The 16,327-nt window shown below is 43.5% G+C and overlaps 1 protein-coding gene across 5 annotated transcripts in view; it reads right to left on the bottom strand.

Annotated features, from left to right (window-relative positions):
- The window catches only part of PTCH1 (patched 1), a 69,309-nt gene that overhangs the window by 39,496 nt on the left and 13,486 nt on the right, over nucleotides 1-16,327 (bottom strand). For all 5 annotated transcript variants that reach the window (XM_043870651.1, XM_043870649.1, XM_043870650.1 and 2 more), the window contains one exon: nucleotides 701-890. In XM_043870651.1, the coding sequence (XP_043726586.1) occupies nucleotides 701-890 (190 nt within the window). The remainder of the gene's footprint in view (nucleotides 1-700; nucleotides 891-16,327) is intronic.

Below are 16,327 nucleotides of genomic sequence, written 5' to 3'. Positions count from 1 at the left end.
ACTCCAAGTGCCTGCTCTGATCTAAGTGCTGAGGTACAAGAATGGATAAGATGTGGTCCCTACACTCTGATCTAAGTGTTGGGGGACAAGAATCGATAGGATGTAGTCCCTACACTCTGTTTAGATAGGTAAGAAGACTAGTGGTTTCATTCCAGAACTCTTCCTATGCTTCTACTACATCCACAGCATTGCTAAATCAGCTACGAAGTTGAAGGGTAGTATTTTGCAAAGGTGTGTTAATCCACCTTATTCTGCCTACCTGTCCCCAGGAATTCATCACAGTAGTTCAAACTATTTTTTTGTTGTTGCTTTTGGTAACACACACCAACTGTTAGCATCTGTACTATATACAAAGTAATGAGAAGTAACTTCTTTCTTATTCTTTGTGAATTGACGAAAATGTAACTGGTCCAGAAATGTCTAAAATAGTGAAATATCTTTGGAATGGGTAGGCAGCCACCCAAATGGCTGTTTGAAGGACCATACTTATTTGGGTAGAGTGCCAAGATACTTACTGAAAATACATTGTAAAGTAATGTAATTCATATGTTACTAAACTCTAGAGACGAATCAAGACTTTAAAAATCGTTGCACTGGAAAACTACCTGAACTAACTAACACTCCAGGTGTATTTCCAGAGCAACTTTTATTGACTAAAACAAAGGAGTCTAAAGCCAGCACGCTCTCCCCACCACCTTACCTGTTATACATATATACATGGACCCGGCTGGCCTGGAGTGCAGAGTCCAGGTGCTGTCGGAGCGCTTCTGTGGTCAGGACGTTAGCACCTTCTTCCTTGGGAGTCTGAATCATGAGTTGAGGATTAAACATAGCCTCTTCTCCAATCTTCTGGCGAGTATAATTTAATTCACGACTTACTCGTCCACCAACTGGTAAACACGTAGAGGTTTCAATTAGAACAGCAAAATCCCCAAATTCCCATTCTGTTATCTAACTAAAAGGAGCAGGGTACGTAATAAATGAGCTCTGATCATGAAAATGTATGGCTGATGTTAGAGGAGTAACACTCACTTTATTATGATTGGCAATGTTAACTCTACGAATAACAAACATATAAAAAATACTCACTAAACCTATTAACAATGGTCCTGCCTGTCACATACGCAAACCTAATGCGTGCTCTGTGCACCTTCTAACTAATGCACCATATGTATAAGGGGGAGGGGAAGGAAAACTTGAGACACCTTCTCCTTGCAGACTAGACCAAATACCCCTGTTACAATTTCTTTCACTTGTATAAACAATGTGGCCCTGCAGTGCATTTCAAGATAAATGGCTTCAATTTACACTCTTCTCCTAAATAATCTGGCAAAGGTAACAAGGAAATGTTTCTCCTTGTTGGAAAAAGAAATAAGGAAAGGTGGCAAATGTGTATTTAGCACAAAACTTGCCAGGAGAAAATAAATAATGTGATTCATGTCAGATGCACAAGGGGAAATCCCACTTGAGAGGAACCACATGGATCCGCCGTGGCTGTCCTGGGAGGCCCTGGAACCTGCTCCCTCAGACTCACGTGTTCAGCATCCAGAAAGCATTGTCAGGTTCTGAGTCACCTGGGGATGGGCTGCCTGTGTTCTGGAAGCTTCCCTAGTAAGTCTGAACCCCCACCCCAGAATCTCCAGCAGGCAGCCACGGCTGGGCATGAGAAAAGCCAGCACAACAAAGCACAAGTAATGCTGTTACTAAGAACTGCTTTTCTTCTTCCTCAGGTCCTCGGTTATACTTCAATTAGGGCTTTAGAACATGCCAAGCTCAGGATGCTGCAACATATGGCAGGAAGGGAGTTTCACTTCCCGACGGGGCTGTGTGCGCAGATGGGCCATGGGCATGGATGGGTGCTGTGAGAAGAAGCTCTGAAGAGGCTGCTTTGATTCAACATGGGTAAGTAAGGGTTTTGACGGAAGGCCCACAGGGGCAGCAAACGTAAGGGAATCCTGGAGCACCCACACACTCCAGTTCCTACAGGCACTGTAAGCTGAATGTTTACTGAAAAGCAGGCCTTCAGCTATCTTTCAGAAAGAACCCTCAGGGATCACCTCAGCTTTCCCACGAGGAGAAATTCCTTTTCTTCAAGTTTAGTATTCAAGGACATAAACATTTGGTTTGAGCAAGTAAATAAGTACTGGGAACAGCGGGTTGTTTAGTTCTCTTGGCATATTTTATAAACAAGAGAGCAGGATAAAAAGCAAATAATGCCCTCATTAGGAAAACTAGTCCAGATTTGCAGACTGGCAGGGTCATCTGTGCAGGTTCACGCAGATGGCCAAGGCCACTGCAGAACTCTGTGAGGTGAGGCCGAGCATACTGTGTGTGTTCGAGAGAGAAGAGGAAGGGGGAGGGGAGGTTAAGTGGGAAGGGGTGGTTGGGAGAAGAGAGGGGGAGAGAGAGGGAGGGGAAGAGACAGAGAAATGATCAGTTGGCTATAAAAACTAAACATCTAAATAGATGCTGCAGAAGACTTTGATAAATGCCCAGGGAATTATTGAGGCCCTAGCAATCAATGCAAAGTTAAAGACAGTAGGAAAACCTAGGAAGCAACTTGCAATAGAGCAGGAATTTACATAACGCCCCAGGCCTTCTCAGGATGCTCCACTAAAGCTGCCTGCAGGCAGGGTCTGGCTCCTTCTGGCAGGAATCACTATGCATTATTTCAACCAATTAGCTAGTGAACTGAATTACACTCAATCCACGTTCTCCAGAGATAGAAAAGCTGTTTGAGGCCAAAAAAAAAAAAAAAAAAAAAGCCAATTACTAGTCCAGAGGTCACTTCTGAAAAGCCACAGAGTTGCACACCACGGAGCTCCAAACAGCCTTTTCAGGAAAAAAGCAAGCTCAGTCCCTTCCTCTTCTCTGGATATAAGACATCAATGCCCCACACATACCAATCATTTATATTTCCACCTGTCTCCTTAAACACTGGCATAGTACCTGATTTCTCATTCTGTTTACAAACTTGTAGTACTTGCTTTACCTTTACTGAAGCTTAAAATGTCAGGTGAGTTAAAACCATGAGATAAAAACAAACAACATCCAAGCAGGACCACAGACATTCCACACCCCCCACCCCCCCACCCCGCCAATAAGCTGCCTGTAACTATAACCAATAAGGCGATGACCTGAGGGGAGTGCACACAAAAATAAAAAGCAAATGCAAGATTCATGCTGCTAAAAACTTAAAACTCTTCTAGACCAAGCTCTTAATGAATCAATTAATTTATCACAGTGGGTTTCAGAAATGATGCCATATCCTACAAGATAGGAATTCCGTAACATCATCTTTTCAGAATTTTTAAGATGTATATTTAACACCTACATTTTAATAAAGGGGTATATTTGTCATATCTGTAGACTTAAAAACCTTTTTGCTCATCCACCTCTTTGGTCTAGTGATAAATATGACTATTTTGCTAATGTGACAACCAGTTTCAACCAAGACTTTTATCACAGGCAGATTTAGCAACTAGAGGTGAAGGGCTCTGAATTCTAAAATTTCCTCAACTGGCTATGCTATGTCCTACTTTTGAGTACTGTTATTTTTCCATATTATGCGACCATATTTTACTTAATACTTCATCTTACACAAACAAATATGAAGGTTTTTGAAAAACTATTCAGTAACTTTTTAAAAAGTTTAGTTGATACCCACTTGCTTTGATAGTTGTACCATAAATCATTCAGCCAGTAAACACTTGAGGGGTTCAGTGCTATGTGCTACACACTGGGGCGTGTAGTGGCTAAGACAATTCCAAGAGGCTCGCTGGCCAGTGAAGCAGACAGGCAGTACCCAAGCAAACCAATGTGGTAGCTTCCTGGCGTGACAAGTACCAAGGAGGAAATCAAGATGGTGATGCCCATGTTACTGGGTGGTGGAGAGCAGGTGAAAGGCCAATTTAGATGGAGTTGCCAGGGAAGACCTAGAAGGAAGAAATGCTGATGTTGACGTGGAAGAGCTGGGGGAACAGCATTCTGGCCAGAAGAACCAGCAACCATGAAGTCCTCAGGTTTGCCTTGCCGCAGGGAGAGAAAGAAGGCTGGAATGGCTGGAGCCTGGTGAGACCATGACCTAATCACTCGCTTGGCTGCACTGGCAGACTTGAGCTCCTTCTCGGGTGAACCGGTGTCATAAACTGCACAGCACTCACATGGGCTTACATCAGTATCCAGCCAAGGCGCTCTGCAACAAGCTACCAGAAACAGAAACCCCTTTGGACAGGGCAGTTTTATGGACTTGCTGACTTTTGCTCCTCTAGCAAATGCCTATCCTAAAATCACAGCTCAGTGATGGTTCCCGAGATGTTCCTTGTCTTACTATCTTTGTCAGCATGCACAAGTGTGAAGCTGTGGTCTCAGGAAGCCATTTCAGGTGACTGAAATTATGGGTGTGGCATGGGGGAAATGTTTTGCTCCCTTCTCTTTATCATTGTCAAGGTCAAAGTCCTTCATTATTACTTAAAAAATAATCTCATATTTGTGCAATACTGCATAGTCATTTTTGACTACTGAGCAGAATGACCCATAAGATCCATCATTTGTGATATAGATGTGGGGATACAACCATGTGAATGTGGTTATTACCGTGTGGTGGTTTATGAATGTTTACCTGCTTCCCTTTGGGGGGCTTTATCTCTATTTCTTAATCCTTCTACAGAGAACACATAAAATTAAGACTCCCATGCGACTTTTTGAGAAAAATATGAAAGCTACCTGACAGGCACCTGAATTAAAAATAAACTCAATGCAATAATATTATGCACCTCTACCATAGTCTGAAGTCCTCTCATAATTTTTCCTTCTCCTAAACTCAACAGACAAAGCAACAAAATAACAATCGAACTTTTTGAACAAGACTCAGGAAAACTGATATTGAGGATCCTGGGACACAAAATAAAATTTATATGCCTGTGGTGCTTTCCATTTGCAAAGCCCTCCAACACTCATTATTTACTTATCTTTAAACATTCTGCTTACTGCTGTGCTATGCTTAGTTGCTCAGTCATGTCTGACTCTTTGCGACCCCATGGACTGTAGCCTGCCAGGCTCCTCTGTCCATGGGATTTCCCAGGCAAGAATGCTGGAGCAGGCTGCCATTTCTTCTCTGCTTAGTGCTACGTCCCCATCAAGCTGGAGCGGGGCAGATGGACAGATGATAGGAACAGAAATCAGAAGACCTGGGTTCTGAGCCCCAGCTTTGCCACTCGAGGAGCTGAAGTTTGGGATATAGTTGAGTCTCAGTAACCTTCTCTGTAATGTGGGGTGAAAATGACACTACTAACCTCATAGGATGGTGTAAAGACTGACAATCAGGTGAAGTTTCCCAAACCCTTAACCAGGAGCTGAGCAGGCCTCCATTCACTAGTTTGTCTACTGAAGGGCATGTATTGTCACCCATCCTTTACAGAGCAGGAAACACAGCTACAGAGTTTGGGTGACTTGCCCAAGGTTCCCAGCTGACTGCAGAGGTGGAGTCAGCCTTTAACCGACTGCCCTGCAACCCTCGGGGCTTCTGCGCACCAGGCAAGGATATGAATTCAGGAGTGCCCAGTTCCACATGCCAGACTACCAACAGAGCTTTTAGAATTACACAGGACGAATAATTGCTATCTTTATTTAAAGGACAGCAATGTTACCTCTCAGATATTTTACCACCACCAAGGAGATAGTTTTTTTTTCCATAGGACTCCAAGGGCAGCAATGAACAGGCCCCATTTTCCCGTGGTCCCAGAGGGGCTGTCTTAGAGGAGCAGAGTGATGAGGGTACAGAGAACAAGCTGCTCTAAGCCTCCTGACCTACAAAGTCTACCATTTCATTTTTCGGAAATCAGAGGCTTAAGCCAGTTCTTTCGAAGAAGTGGGGTCTAAAGGATCACTCCTGCAAAAAAGTTCTTGATCAAGTTAGGCTGATCCTTCCCTCCCCAAATTCAACTAAGTGTAATTTTCCCAGGTGAAGAAGGGCCATTAGATAGCTGGGAGACCCTTCTGCTCACGGGTCCACACCTCCAGGTCAGTGCCCTTCCAGTTCGTGGCAGACACCAGACGTTCCCTATGATGTTCTGCTGGATCCTTCCTCAGCACGGCCTTTCGCACAGAGCTTAATAAACATCTGTGGCATTCATGCAAAAAGCTTTTGCCAAAAGCGTATTGTAATTCACATAAAGATGTTCTGAAGGACCAACCAAAGTGTTTTTCCCAATAAATTCCAAGTCCTTTCAGGGAGGAACTGTCCGCTGCCCACTCACCTCGGCTCACACTCAGTATGTCGGATGAATAAATGAATGAACAGCCTCAATACAGAGCCTTGGGAACAGGCAGTCATCTGTATAAGATATTAATTCTCCCCAAAGCCTCAAAAGTCAATCAGTCAAAACAAATGACCCTTTCAGCCTGAAAAGTACCCACTCAGAGTCCAATTAGGAAAATGGGGTCTGTGTATATGCAAGTGGGGCATTTGCATTTGATTAATCCCATGAATTATCTAACAGCCTCTAGACAGATTTTTTTCCCCCCCTTTAGTTGCTTCAGGTCCTCTTTTCAATCTTGCGATGGGTAATTGTGAGAATGAAAAAGTACAAATCTCTAAAAAGAGTGTAACTGTAAAATTATTAGCACCAGCTCATTTTCTAAACTGGAAAAAAATGAAGATTCAGTAATTTGGGCAATGGGCTGAAAACTTCTGGGCTGTGAGTTTCAGTCACTCTTCCACCCATCTCTTTTATTCATGACTAGCCAAATGCTGCTTAAGCTTCTAGGCTGTTTTTTTTTTTTTCCTCCTGGTGGGATTGTGCCCTTGGGTATTGCCATGGGAAAATGCTACAGTCATATAGCCCAAAGAGGATCTGTCTTCATGAAGAGAGCCCGGTGCCATGAAAACAGCAAAAACAAGACAAGAGCCGGACAGACACATTGCAACGCCTCCCCGGGGACTGCGTGGGGGGATGAGGAGGGCCAAGTGCCGTGGTAGCAGGGGCTCTGAGCATGCGCCTACTACTAGCCCCCACACCAGCTGTTTGTGGTGCCATCTGTTCCCACCCGGGCTGCTTCCTCTGAATGGCTTTCCTGAAGCCGCCTGCTCGCCCTGTCGGACACGATCAGGTCAGCCCAGCGCTCTGCCCACATTGGACCTGCTGCCTGCACTGCCCCACCCCCACCCGGTATTTCTTACAGGGCCACCAATTCCCAAGATGACACTGCGTCTGTCAGGAGGCCCATTCTTCACTGGTCACTTGCTGCTGCAGCAAATGAGGACTGCGGTCAACCCCACCTAAGAGGGGCTGAGTGAAGTCAAGCCCGCAGAGCTCAAGATGTCCCTGGCTTCCAGCAGAATGTGGCCGAGTGGAGCTTGGCTGTATCTCTAAGTGCATACTTGCCCAGCTGTGGACTGTCCCAGGCCCTATAGTGATTTCCCCTGACTGCTCAAATGCTACTGCAGGCAGATGTAAACCCCAGTCCTGTCCTTCTGCGGGAGCTGAGCAAGCCCAGGAGGATCCGACAGAGTGGCAAGTTTCCTCAGAGGCAATGCTGGACCAGGAGGAAGAACCAGGGACCAAAGACAGCCTGTTGTTACCAAGTTCTAAGTTCTCAGTTTAAGCCCTCCTAATGTCTTTATTTTAAAAAATAAAAATACAAAGCAACTGAACAACAACAAAACTGAATGCCTTTGCAAAGCTGCAGGCTCTCTATCTAGCATTCAGGCTGTTGCATAATATTAACCCCAGTTCCCTTCTCCCGGGCTTCTGTGAGGCTGACATCACCTCTCCGCTCTGAACAGTCTCCTTGCCATTATCCAGCCTGAGCTTCTTTTCACTGGCCTCCTACTTGAGCAGCTTGGGGTGGGGGAGATGATCTGAGTCCCCACCTTCGCACACAGGCTCCCTGGCCCCTGTGGAATTCCGTCTCCTGCACTGACCCTTCCCTCTTGCATCTGTGTGGGGAGACGCACGTCACTGGGGGCCACTTTCACGATTGTGTTGCCATCAGGATTAGCTGGATTAGGGGCCCGATGCATAAGGACCCCCTGGTGCTGTGAGGAAGTTTCATCACTAGGTCAGCATGGTGTGAACTATATTCTGTCACCACCACCAGTCCCTACAGCCACCAGCTGAAAAGTGGGGCTGGGGGGAGGTGGCAGAAAAAAATGCTTCCAGGGCAAAACTGCCTCAACTCCTCTTAGCAATAAATTCCCTTGTGGTGCCTTCCGAAGGACATCAACTATTGAAGACTGTCTCCTTTTTTAAACAAGAAACCTACCCGATTCTTTTCTAATCCATGAAGAATTTCATGGGTCTCCCAGTGGCAGTAGGTGGAATGGTGAGCATAGCTACCCTGAGACACAAGGAACATCTCTTCCAGCCCTTTGCTAAAACCGGTCAAGCAGTTGGGGAAGAGGGAGTGTTGGAACCTTACTATGTTCAAGGTGAACAAACACCTCCATGGTGGTCAATTCCCATTCTTCTAGAGATGCTTGCACTAGCTCTCCCAGGGAGGAGGGGAGGCTTCCCCATTTAATCTGAAGGAAAACACCATCGACACAAGGAGTGGATGGAATCAGGGGTGGGGCAAGCCAGGGGAAACAAGAGGATGGGGACAAAACCAACAGCACAACTCTTAAACTCCTTTTAAAAATTTTCACCGACAGAGAAGTTTCCCTCCCTTGAAATCATTTGGCCCATTCACCTACCCAAACGTCCCATTCTGGCCGCCACCACTCATGTGGACCCTGCATGAAGTAAACTCAATTTGTAGAGAAAGTAATGGGATTTCTGCAAGTGTGTGTGAGTGTGTGCATGTGTTTTATAGAACAGTCCTTCTTGCACAGAACCAGGCTGTTCCATCAAAGCCGTATCTGTTATATTTCTGTCTTTCTCTTCTGTTTGGTGTATTCACCAACAAGAGAAAAGGAGGTAAGCTTTGGCGGCCCTGACCTGCAGCTGGAACACAATACTTTCGCACAGCCCTGCCGACCCCTGACATAAATTTTACACCGCAGCCGGCATTTACACACTCAGCATTACCATATGTATAGCTGCTCGGTGCTAATTATGCTAATCACCTGTCTAACTCGCTGCTGCGAAAAATGGTTGTATTTAGCAGTCCAGTGCCTACCAATGCAGCTTACTGTGTGGCTGAAATGTACATTCAGACGGCCCTGAATGGCGAGATTTTTCCACATTGCTGGCTGCATTCAGGCCTCAGAAAAATTTATTCAAGTCAACTGGTTTCGGTCCGCAACAAAAAAGTTACGAGAAAAAAGTGAGTGTGTTCTTGCCCTAACATTCTGGATCTGCTTGCAAGCAAAATGATAAATCAATTGGTGTGGGAAACAAAAAGGGAGAGAGATTTCTTTTGGAAGCCATGTGAAACTGTAGCCTATTTAAAAAAAAAAAAAGAAAAAAAAAAAAGGGTCATCCTATCCCTCAAATCTCTAGAAAGAGCAGTTAATAGATATTTAGCCCTAATCCCAATTCTCTCAAATTGCAAGCTTTGTTTGCAATTAAGCAAGGTATTAAACATGTGCAGCTCTTTTCTGGATCATGTGTGGATTAAAATGATGGTATCATTTTTTTAAATGTATTACAACACTGTATGATTCTCAAAGGGGAAAATCAGGTAAGAGGAAAGAATGTCTTAAGTAGTTTGGGAAAACTCTTATTTTATCTTTCAAAAAGTTTCTATTTAAAAAGATACTGTGTGATACTTACACGTCTATTTTGTGAGATTTTCTGGTTTCTCCACTGAAGGAGCAAAAGAAATCAAGGGAGAGAATGGGGGTGGGGAAGATGGGAGAATTCGAGAAAGAAAAAAGTGGTTGGAAAGGGAGGGAGGGAGGAGGGCAGGAGAGAATCAAAAAGCCTACATTTTCCTTAATCTCAAAGTTCCTGTTTTTATCATCAATGTTTCTTAAAGCAATTTTCTCAGATCATTCTACAGAATGGATTTATTAAATCAAGATGATATTATCATAGGTTGTTTTAACAATTCCCGAAGTCCAAGCTGAAACCCCATTTCCTCCTAACTCACAAAACACTTTCCTATTAGTTTTTAAAAACCCTGAATCTAGTCACTGTAAGCACTGCTTAGTATTTGATTATTTGGGTGTGCACATCTGTCTAGCCATTCCAATTTCCTTGAACTGCCCACAGCACATAAGATACATTCTACTGAAGGGATGGCCGGAAGTGCTTGCTTTCTGACCTCCAAATGATCATAATTAGTAAATTATTTATTTAAATTTAGAAATTGGGAGCAAACTGGAAGGCCATTCATTTTGCAGTGTAACCTGGCTTACCCCACCCCCACCCCCACCCCGGCTACAAATCACCAGAGCAGCCTTGTGATAAATCTCAGGTTTACACACAGAAGGTGTACCAACCAGCATAAAGGGATTGTGAAAGAAGCTGGCTTCTCTTTGCAGCCAATAATAAGGGTAAGGCTCATTCATAGTAGCTTGAGGATGCTGCTATGAAGACAATAGCTTTCTTCCTATCAGCTCACCCCACCATTCTGTTTAACTTTATATAAATTTATCTGACCCAATGAAGCAACATTATCCAAGCCACATCTTTCTCTCTTTGGCATCCCAATTCAAGTTGCTTTTCCTTACTAGTCTAAAGTATTAACTTGTCTGGGTTTTTTGTAGTTACAAATCTTGACTATGCAGCTAAAATTACAGACGATGGGATCACTACTGTGCTCACTGCAGAAGGCTAACCCCTCTCATTCCCTCAATCTCCCGCTCTTCTTAAATAGGAGGTGGACCACCCTGTCTCATGGCACAGAGGAGTGTTTACATTGCAGTACTTGACTGTGTAATACATCTGGCATTTTTGGGCAGGATTCCTGAGCTAGGGGCCAGAAGCCCTTAAGCAATGATTTAAAAGGGAAAAAAAAAAAGAAAAAGAAAAATCACGCACATTGACTTAACAAAGCCCACTTCCAGCTCTTTTTGTTTCCTTTCATATATGCTTCATCAATAACTGAAGACTATCTTGGTTGCTAAATTGGGGAAGTCTACTGTTTTTCATTTATTTTAACTATAATAGATAAAGCTTGTGCTGCGGTATGGAGGCTTGCTTCTCACTAGCCTTGCCTCCATAGCCAGTGGTGTTCTGGGACCCACATGCAGTGTGGACCATTTGGGCCTGCTCACACCTGGGTTTCTGGATTAGACATAAGGCCCTGCCTCCACATTATAAATCTCTCCAACAACAAACTTGTCACTCATTAGCAGGTACCTGACTGCCCACCAACGAGTTTCCTTAACACATGACATCTGTTTTTCCAGCTATGCTCTAAGCTCCCAACACAACAGAATGGTCACAGTCTTGAAGGGACCGAGGACAGGAGGCATCTTTCTGCAAATACAACTCCTAAAACTCTCCACAACAGTCAAGCACTTCCTCAATGGCAGCATTCTACTGTTTTGAAAGGCTAGTTATTTCTGTCAAACTTAAAAGATATATGGAGAAAAAGTGAGATATTGTAGTGAAGGAAAACAACAACCCTATATCCAATTAAGAGAAAAAAAAATTCTAAAAAGTATTACCATAAAGCTCCTAAATGCAGAGTTTAGAAGCAAAGAGTAATAAAAATGCTTATATTTTGATGACCCTGATGATGACTGTGTAGTGCTTCCACCAAGGAGCTCCCTCTTTCTGGGCTGCCAGAAACGCCTTCATGAGCAGAGTTGTCTACTTTTCGGGATGTCAACTGAGATTCTCGTGAGGACAGGCCATCTAATGCTGTGGCATCAGCCAAAATTTGGATGTGGAAACCTGTCCTCTTCCACCTCTATCCAGGCTCCAAGTTACCTTTGGTTCTGATGAGAGTCCCACCCGGGGAACACCTGAAGTGGAGGGCCTGGGCTGGAATGTCACGGTGTATGTTTCACTTACCACCTCAGAAACACTATGGAGCCCAATCCTTCACACTCACATGGCACATTAAGCACAGGGGACTAGGACTTGTTTCATAGTCCACACATCAGTGGACTCTACAGTCACCTCAAAAGCTCATTAAAATGCCATGACTCTTCAATAAGGGAAGCACATCTACTGATAAGACCCCCATCAAAGAAACAGTCTTGAAACCAACCCTCATACAACCTAAGAACCCTAAAGATGCAGACGGTAGCTCTGCATCTAGTATCTCCCACAACTGATTTGAAACAATACATTTTCTAACTCCTTCCTGTCAGTTTATGATTAACCAGATTTACTACCATTTCAGATTTCACACTGGTAATTCCAGAGAGCCACTAGGGTTGGATTTGGGCAGTTTATGAATAGGTGGGAAGACAGATAGGTGGGAGGGAGAGGAGAGAGGAGAAGAGGGGAGAAGAGCAAAGAGATACAGGTGACGGAGAAGGGAGGAAGGAGGATGGAGAAAAGGTTCTGGGAACCGATGAGCAGCAAAGCAAATGACAGTATTTTAATAATAGAATTATTCAGGTATGGCAATTATTTAGGGAAGTCTCACATAGCTACAATTCTCTCAACATTTTTTTCCCAATATAGTGTCAAAATAATGCTAAGTTAAAATAGTGTATTTTGCAAAATGGCTTCTATTAAATCTGGTCTCCTTTCAAATAATTTAAACTATTTCCATACTTGTTTTAAAAGCCAAAAAAAAAAAAAAAAGTTTAAAATAAAACACTCCCCTCTTCTCAACCAGTTGAATAGATTACTCTTCAGGAGTTAAATCTGGGCAGATTCAGTCCTACTGGTGTGAACAAAGTAGGGGGGCAGCCACATAAACAGCCTCTTCCACTGCATAACTGTGACCCCCCAATAAGAGAAGGAGGGCAGACAAGTTACAGCTCAGCCCGAGTGGACAGAGCTGCAGGGGTCATGGGGAGGTCAGCTTTGAAGGAGAAATCCCAATGAAATATAAACATGGCATTGTGGAAACCAGACAAATCTCCCATAGCTTGTCCAGCCAGCGTTAATCTCGCCATCAGCTGTGGCGCATAATCCAAACAAACTGATCTGGCGGTTCATACATCTGGAAGCTGTCATCTTCTGGAACCTCCAAGCAGCGTTCCTCCTATCTGAAACACTCCATCGCCCAGCCTGACCTCTAAACTTGTCAGAGGGTCAAGAGTGGCAGGCACCAAAGAGATATAAGGATTCAGAGGGTCAGCTGCCATAGGAAGAAGGCATCTGAGGCTAGGTTATTTTTAAAGCACTTATTGTTGGGCATTTATTTTTTGATTGTTTTTCTCCAGATATGAAAGATACGCCACAATTGCTTCCACCTGTATGTATGTGCCCACTGTCAGAATCTAATCAATAACTATCTAAGACACATAGTCTTCATTTTAAAAGTGCCTAGGGGACCAAGGAGCAGAAAGGAGCTGTTGCCTTTTTCTTTCTCTCCTTTGTGAAATGCCAACACCCCCCCCCCGCCACGGCCACTGACAGCCCCAGAAACCAGAAACTGGCTGATAACCTTGGAGAGGGCAGAGTCTGTGCACTGCCTGCCTGGCAGACGGGCTTCAGTCCCTCGTTGTTTCTTTCTGCTGCACAAGAGCACCTGGTGAAAAGCGGTGTGTGACAGGAACATCTGGAGGAGAACTGCATCACCAAGAGCCCATGTACTATGTGGGCTTCGGAAAGGAGCTGTTACTGCTGCATGACCGAAGTCCAGCGGTACCTTTTGTTGTTTTTTGTAAAGTCACATTCATGCTAAAAAACCTTCAGTCTACCGTGTTGGAAATCCAGTGAGGTCTATCTGCAACATTAAGTTACCCAAAGGAAAAGGGAAAAAAAAGTATTCGAATATAACACTTCTCCCTTCTTCTATGGCCTACCCCCACCTGTTCTCAAGTTTTCATGATGTTTTTACTTGCTACTTAATATAATTCTAAGGATAAGCAAAAATTTAAATTATTTGCACGAAAAAAGTTAGATACCTGGGTCAGTAAATACGGGGATGGGGAGGGAGAGTTATCTTAAAGCTTTTGCATTTATGGCAATGCTTTAGCAGTGTAATAAAAGCCTTCCATCTGCACAGCATTGGTCTTCTAACTGAAATCTATTACCTATTATCTAAACCACTGGTTCTCAATTGGGGCAATTTTGCAAACCGCTCCCCCCCCCCCCCCCCCCCCCCCCCGCCATTTGACAATGAATAGAAACACAATGATCACATCCATGAGAGTGCTACCAGCATCTAGGGGGTAAAATCCAAGGATACTACTAAACATCCTACAGTGCACAGCACAGCTCCCACAACAGAGAATCATCCAGCCCCAAATGTCAGTGGTGAGAAACCTTCTTCTACACTGAAAAGGTGAAGCTCAATTATCTCCTCTAACTGCCTAACTTAGAGCCAAAAGCAGCCAAGAACACTGAAGGCTTATGCTAGTAACAACAAACTCTAGAGCACTTAGAAATATCAAGCAAGCATTTAAAAAAAAAAGTTCATTTGCCTTAAAAAAAAAAATCAAGTTATAATTTGTGTCCTCCTCTTTTGATGCTGGCCTCCAGAGATGTTAATAACCAAACATAAGACAATGTGGATTCATTTCAAGGCTGTTATATTTTGCAGTAAAGGAGGCAATGTTAAGAGAAAAAACCAAAAAGCTCAAAAAGATAAATGAATGTTCTGTCACTGGAGAATCATGACAACAAACGCATTTCTTAGAGAGGGTTGGAGTGGAGGGGTAGGTAGATACTAAGTGAGACAGAAGGATAAAAGCGCTAAGCAAAAATGAAGAATCAACAGAGAAATGGGTGAGATTAAAAAGAAAGCATTTCCTTTCTGTGAGATCCAGGGGACGCTCTCTGGTACCAGGGAGAGAGCTGGAGGCCAAATATACTAGTGTAAACCTTGAGGCAGGCAAAGAATGGCTAAAGGAAGATCTGGCAAGTCCCAGCTGACACCACCCGCCAAACACCCTGCACACATCAGAGACCCTCCTGCTACATAGCTGGACCTTCCAAGACACAAGGTGTCCCACCTCAAACCTGCTGTCCCAACCAAAGGGAAGCACTGGGAGTTCTCCCAGAGGCCACACCCCTGTCCTCTGAACCTTTGTCCATGCTGTTCCTTTGACCTGGAATGCCCCACCACCAGCCCTGCCCCTAACCGACCCTGACCCAGGCTCCCTTCCTCCCGGCTGTCCCACAAGGTGCCCCAGCCATCCTGCCACTGGTCTGTGTGTCTGCTGGGTGGAAGTCCCCTGAGGGCAGGGATGACGGTCTTTCACTAACATCTCTCTGGAGCTTCAGGCAGTACCTGACACAGAGCAGTCACTGAGAACTGAATGAGTATTTTTATTTTTAAGTAACACTCTCTTGCTGACCTTGCTGCCACTGGCTGGTGTTACTGAAACATTCCACATATTATTTCATCCATCCTCAGGACTCCATTCACAAGCAATCTAGATTTGAAATTTTTTTTACTTTCAAATACTATAACCCTAAGACCCAAGCTAGCACCTAAGGTATATTGACAGTTTCTTTAAAAGCAATCATTGTATGAAGACTGTAACTACAGAATCAAAGAATTCTTATCACCAATGCTATAAAAAACATCTTCCTTATCGAGCTTATACTGGCTGTACATTGTGGCCAATGTATTCAAACTGTCTTTATAAAGCCATGTTTCCCCAGCACGTTAAACAAAGCATGAAAGCCAAATCAAAGATACAGCCTATCAAGTGGATCCCTTTAATTTGCTGCCTATATTAAAAAGATAACATTATTTTGGCAGATACGAAGATACTTGTAGTAAGTCTATGTGTGTACACAGATATAAAGGCAAGTGAAGATATTAATACACTATCTATAAATCAGTCTTATCTAGATATGAATGTACTTGTGTACAGATGTATAGTTGCCTTTGCATATATATGCATGTCAACTTTTATCAACAAAAGAAGTGACATTTTCCAAATTGTCCCTCAGGACTCTCTCCCCTTGAAATCTCTTATGCTTTCCTTTCTTCTGTTGCTTTTTAACTAAGAAAATATGCAACCTCCATTCTCTTGGTTTCTTTAGTGTAGCAAGCACCCTTGTTTATGCCCAGAATATCTGCAGTCTCTATTAAGAAATGACTATCTAACAGATTTCTTTGCTGATAGTGATGAAAAACGTACCTAAAACACTAAAGTGCAAATTAACCTACATTCCAAGTTACTTCTCATTTTACTCTACTAAAGTTTAGGATAGCAGAGAATTCTTACCCTGAAAAGCAAATAATTCCATTATTTGCTGTTGATAAAAACACTTAAGCTCACTATGTCACAAACAAGACTTCCTCATTGTTACCTCTACTTTGAATTTAAATTAAAATTATAAAATGGTAT

The sequence above is a fragment of the Cervus elaphus genome, chromosome 16, assembly GCF_910594005.1.
Source record: "Cervus elaphus chromosome 16, mCerEla1.1, whole genome shotgun sequence".
Lineage (NCBI taxonomy): Eukaryota > Metazoa > Chordata > Mammalia > Artiodactyla > Cervidae > Cervus > Cervus elaphus.
Note: the sequence above shows the minus strand (reverse complement) of the source record. Positions and strands in the feature narration are given on the sequence as shown.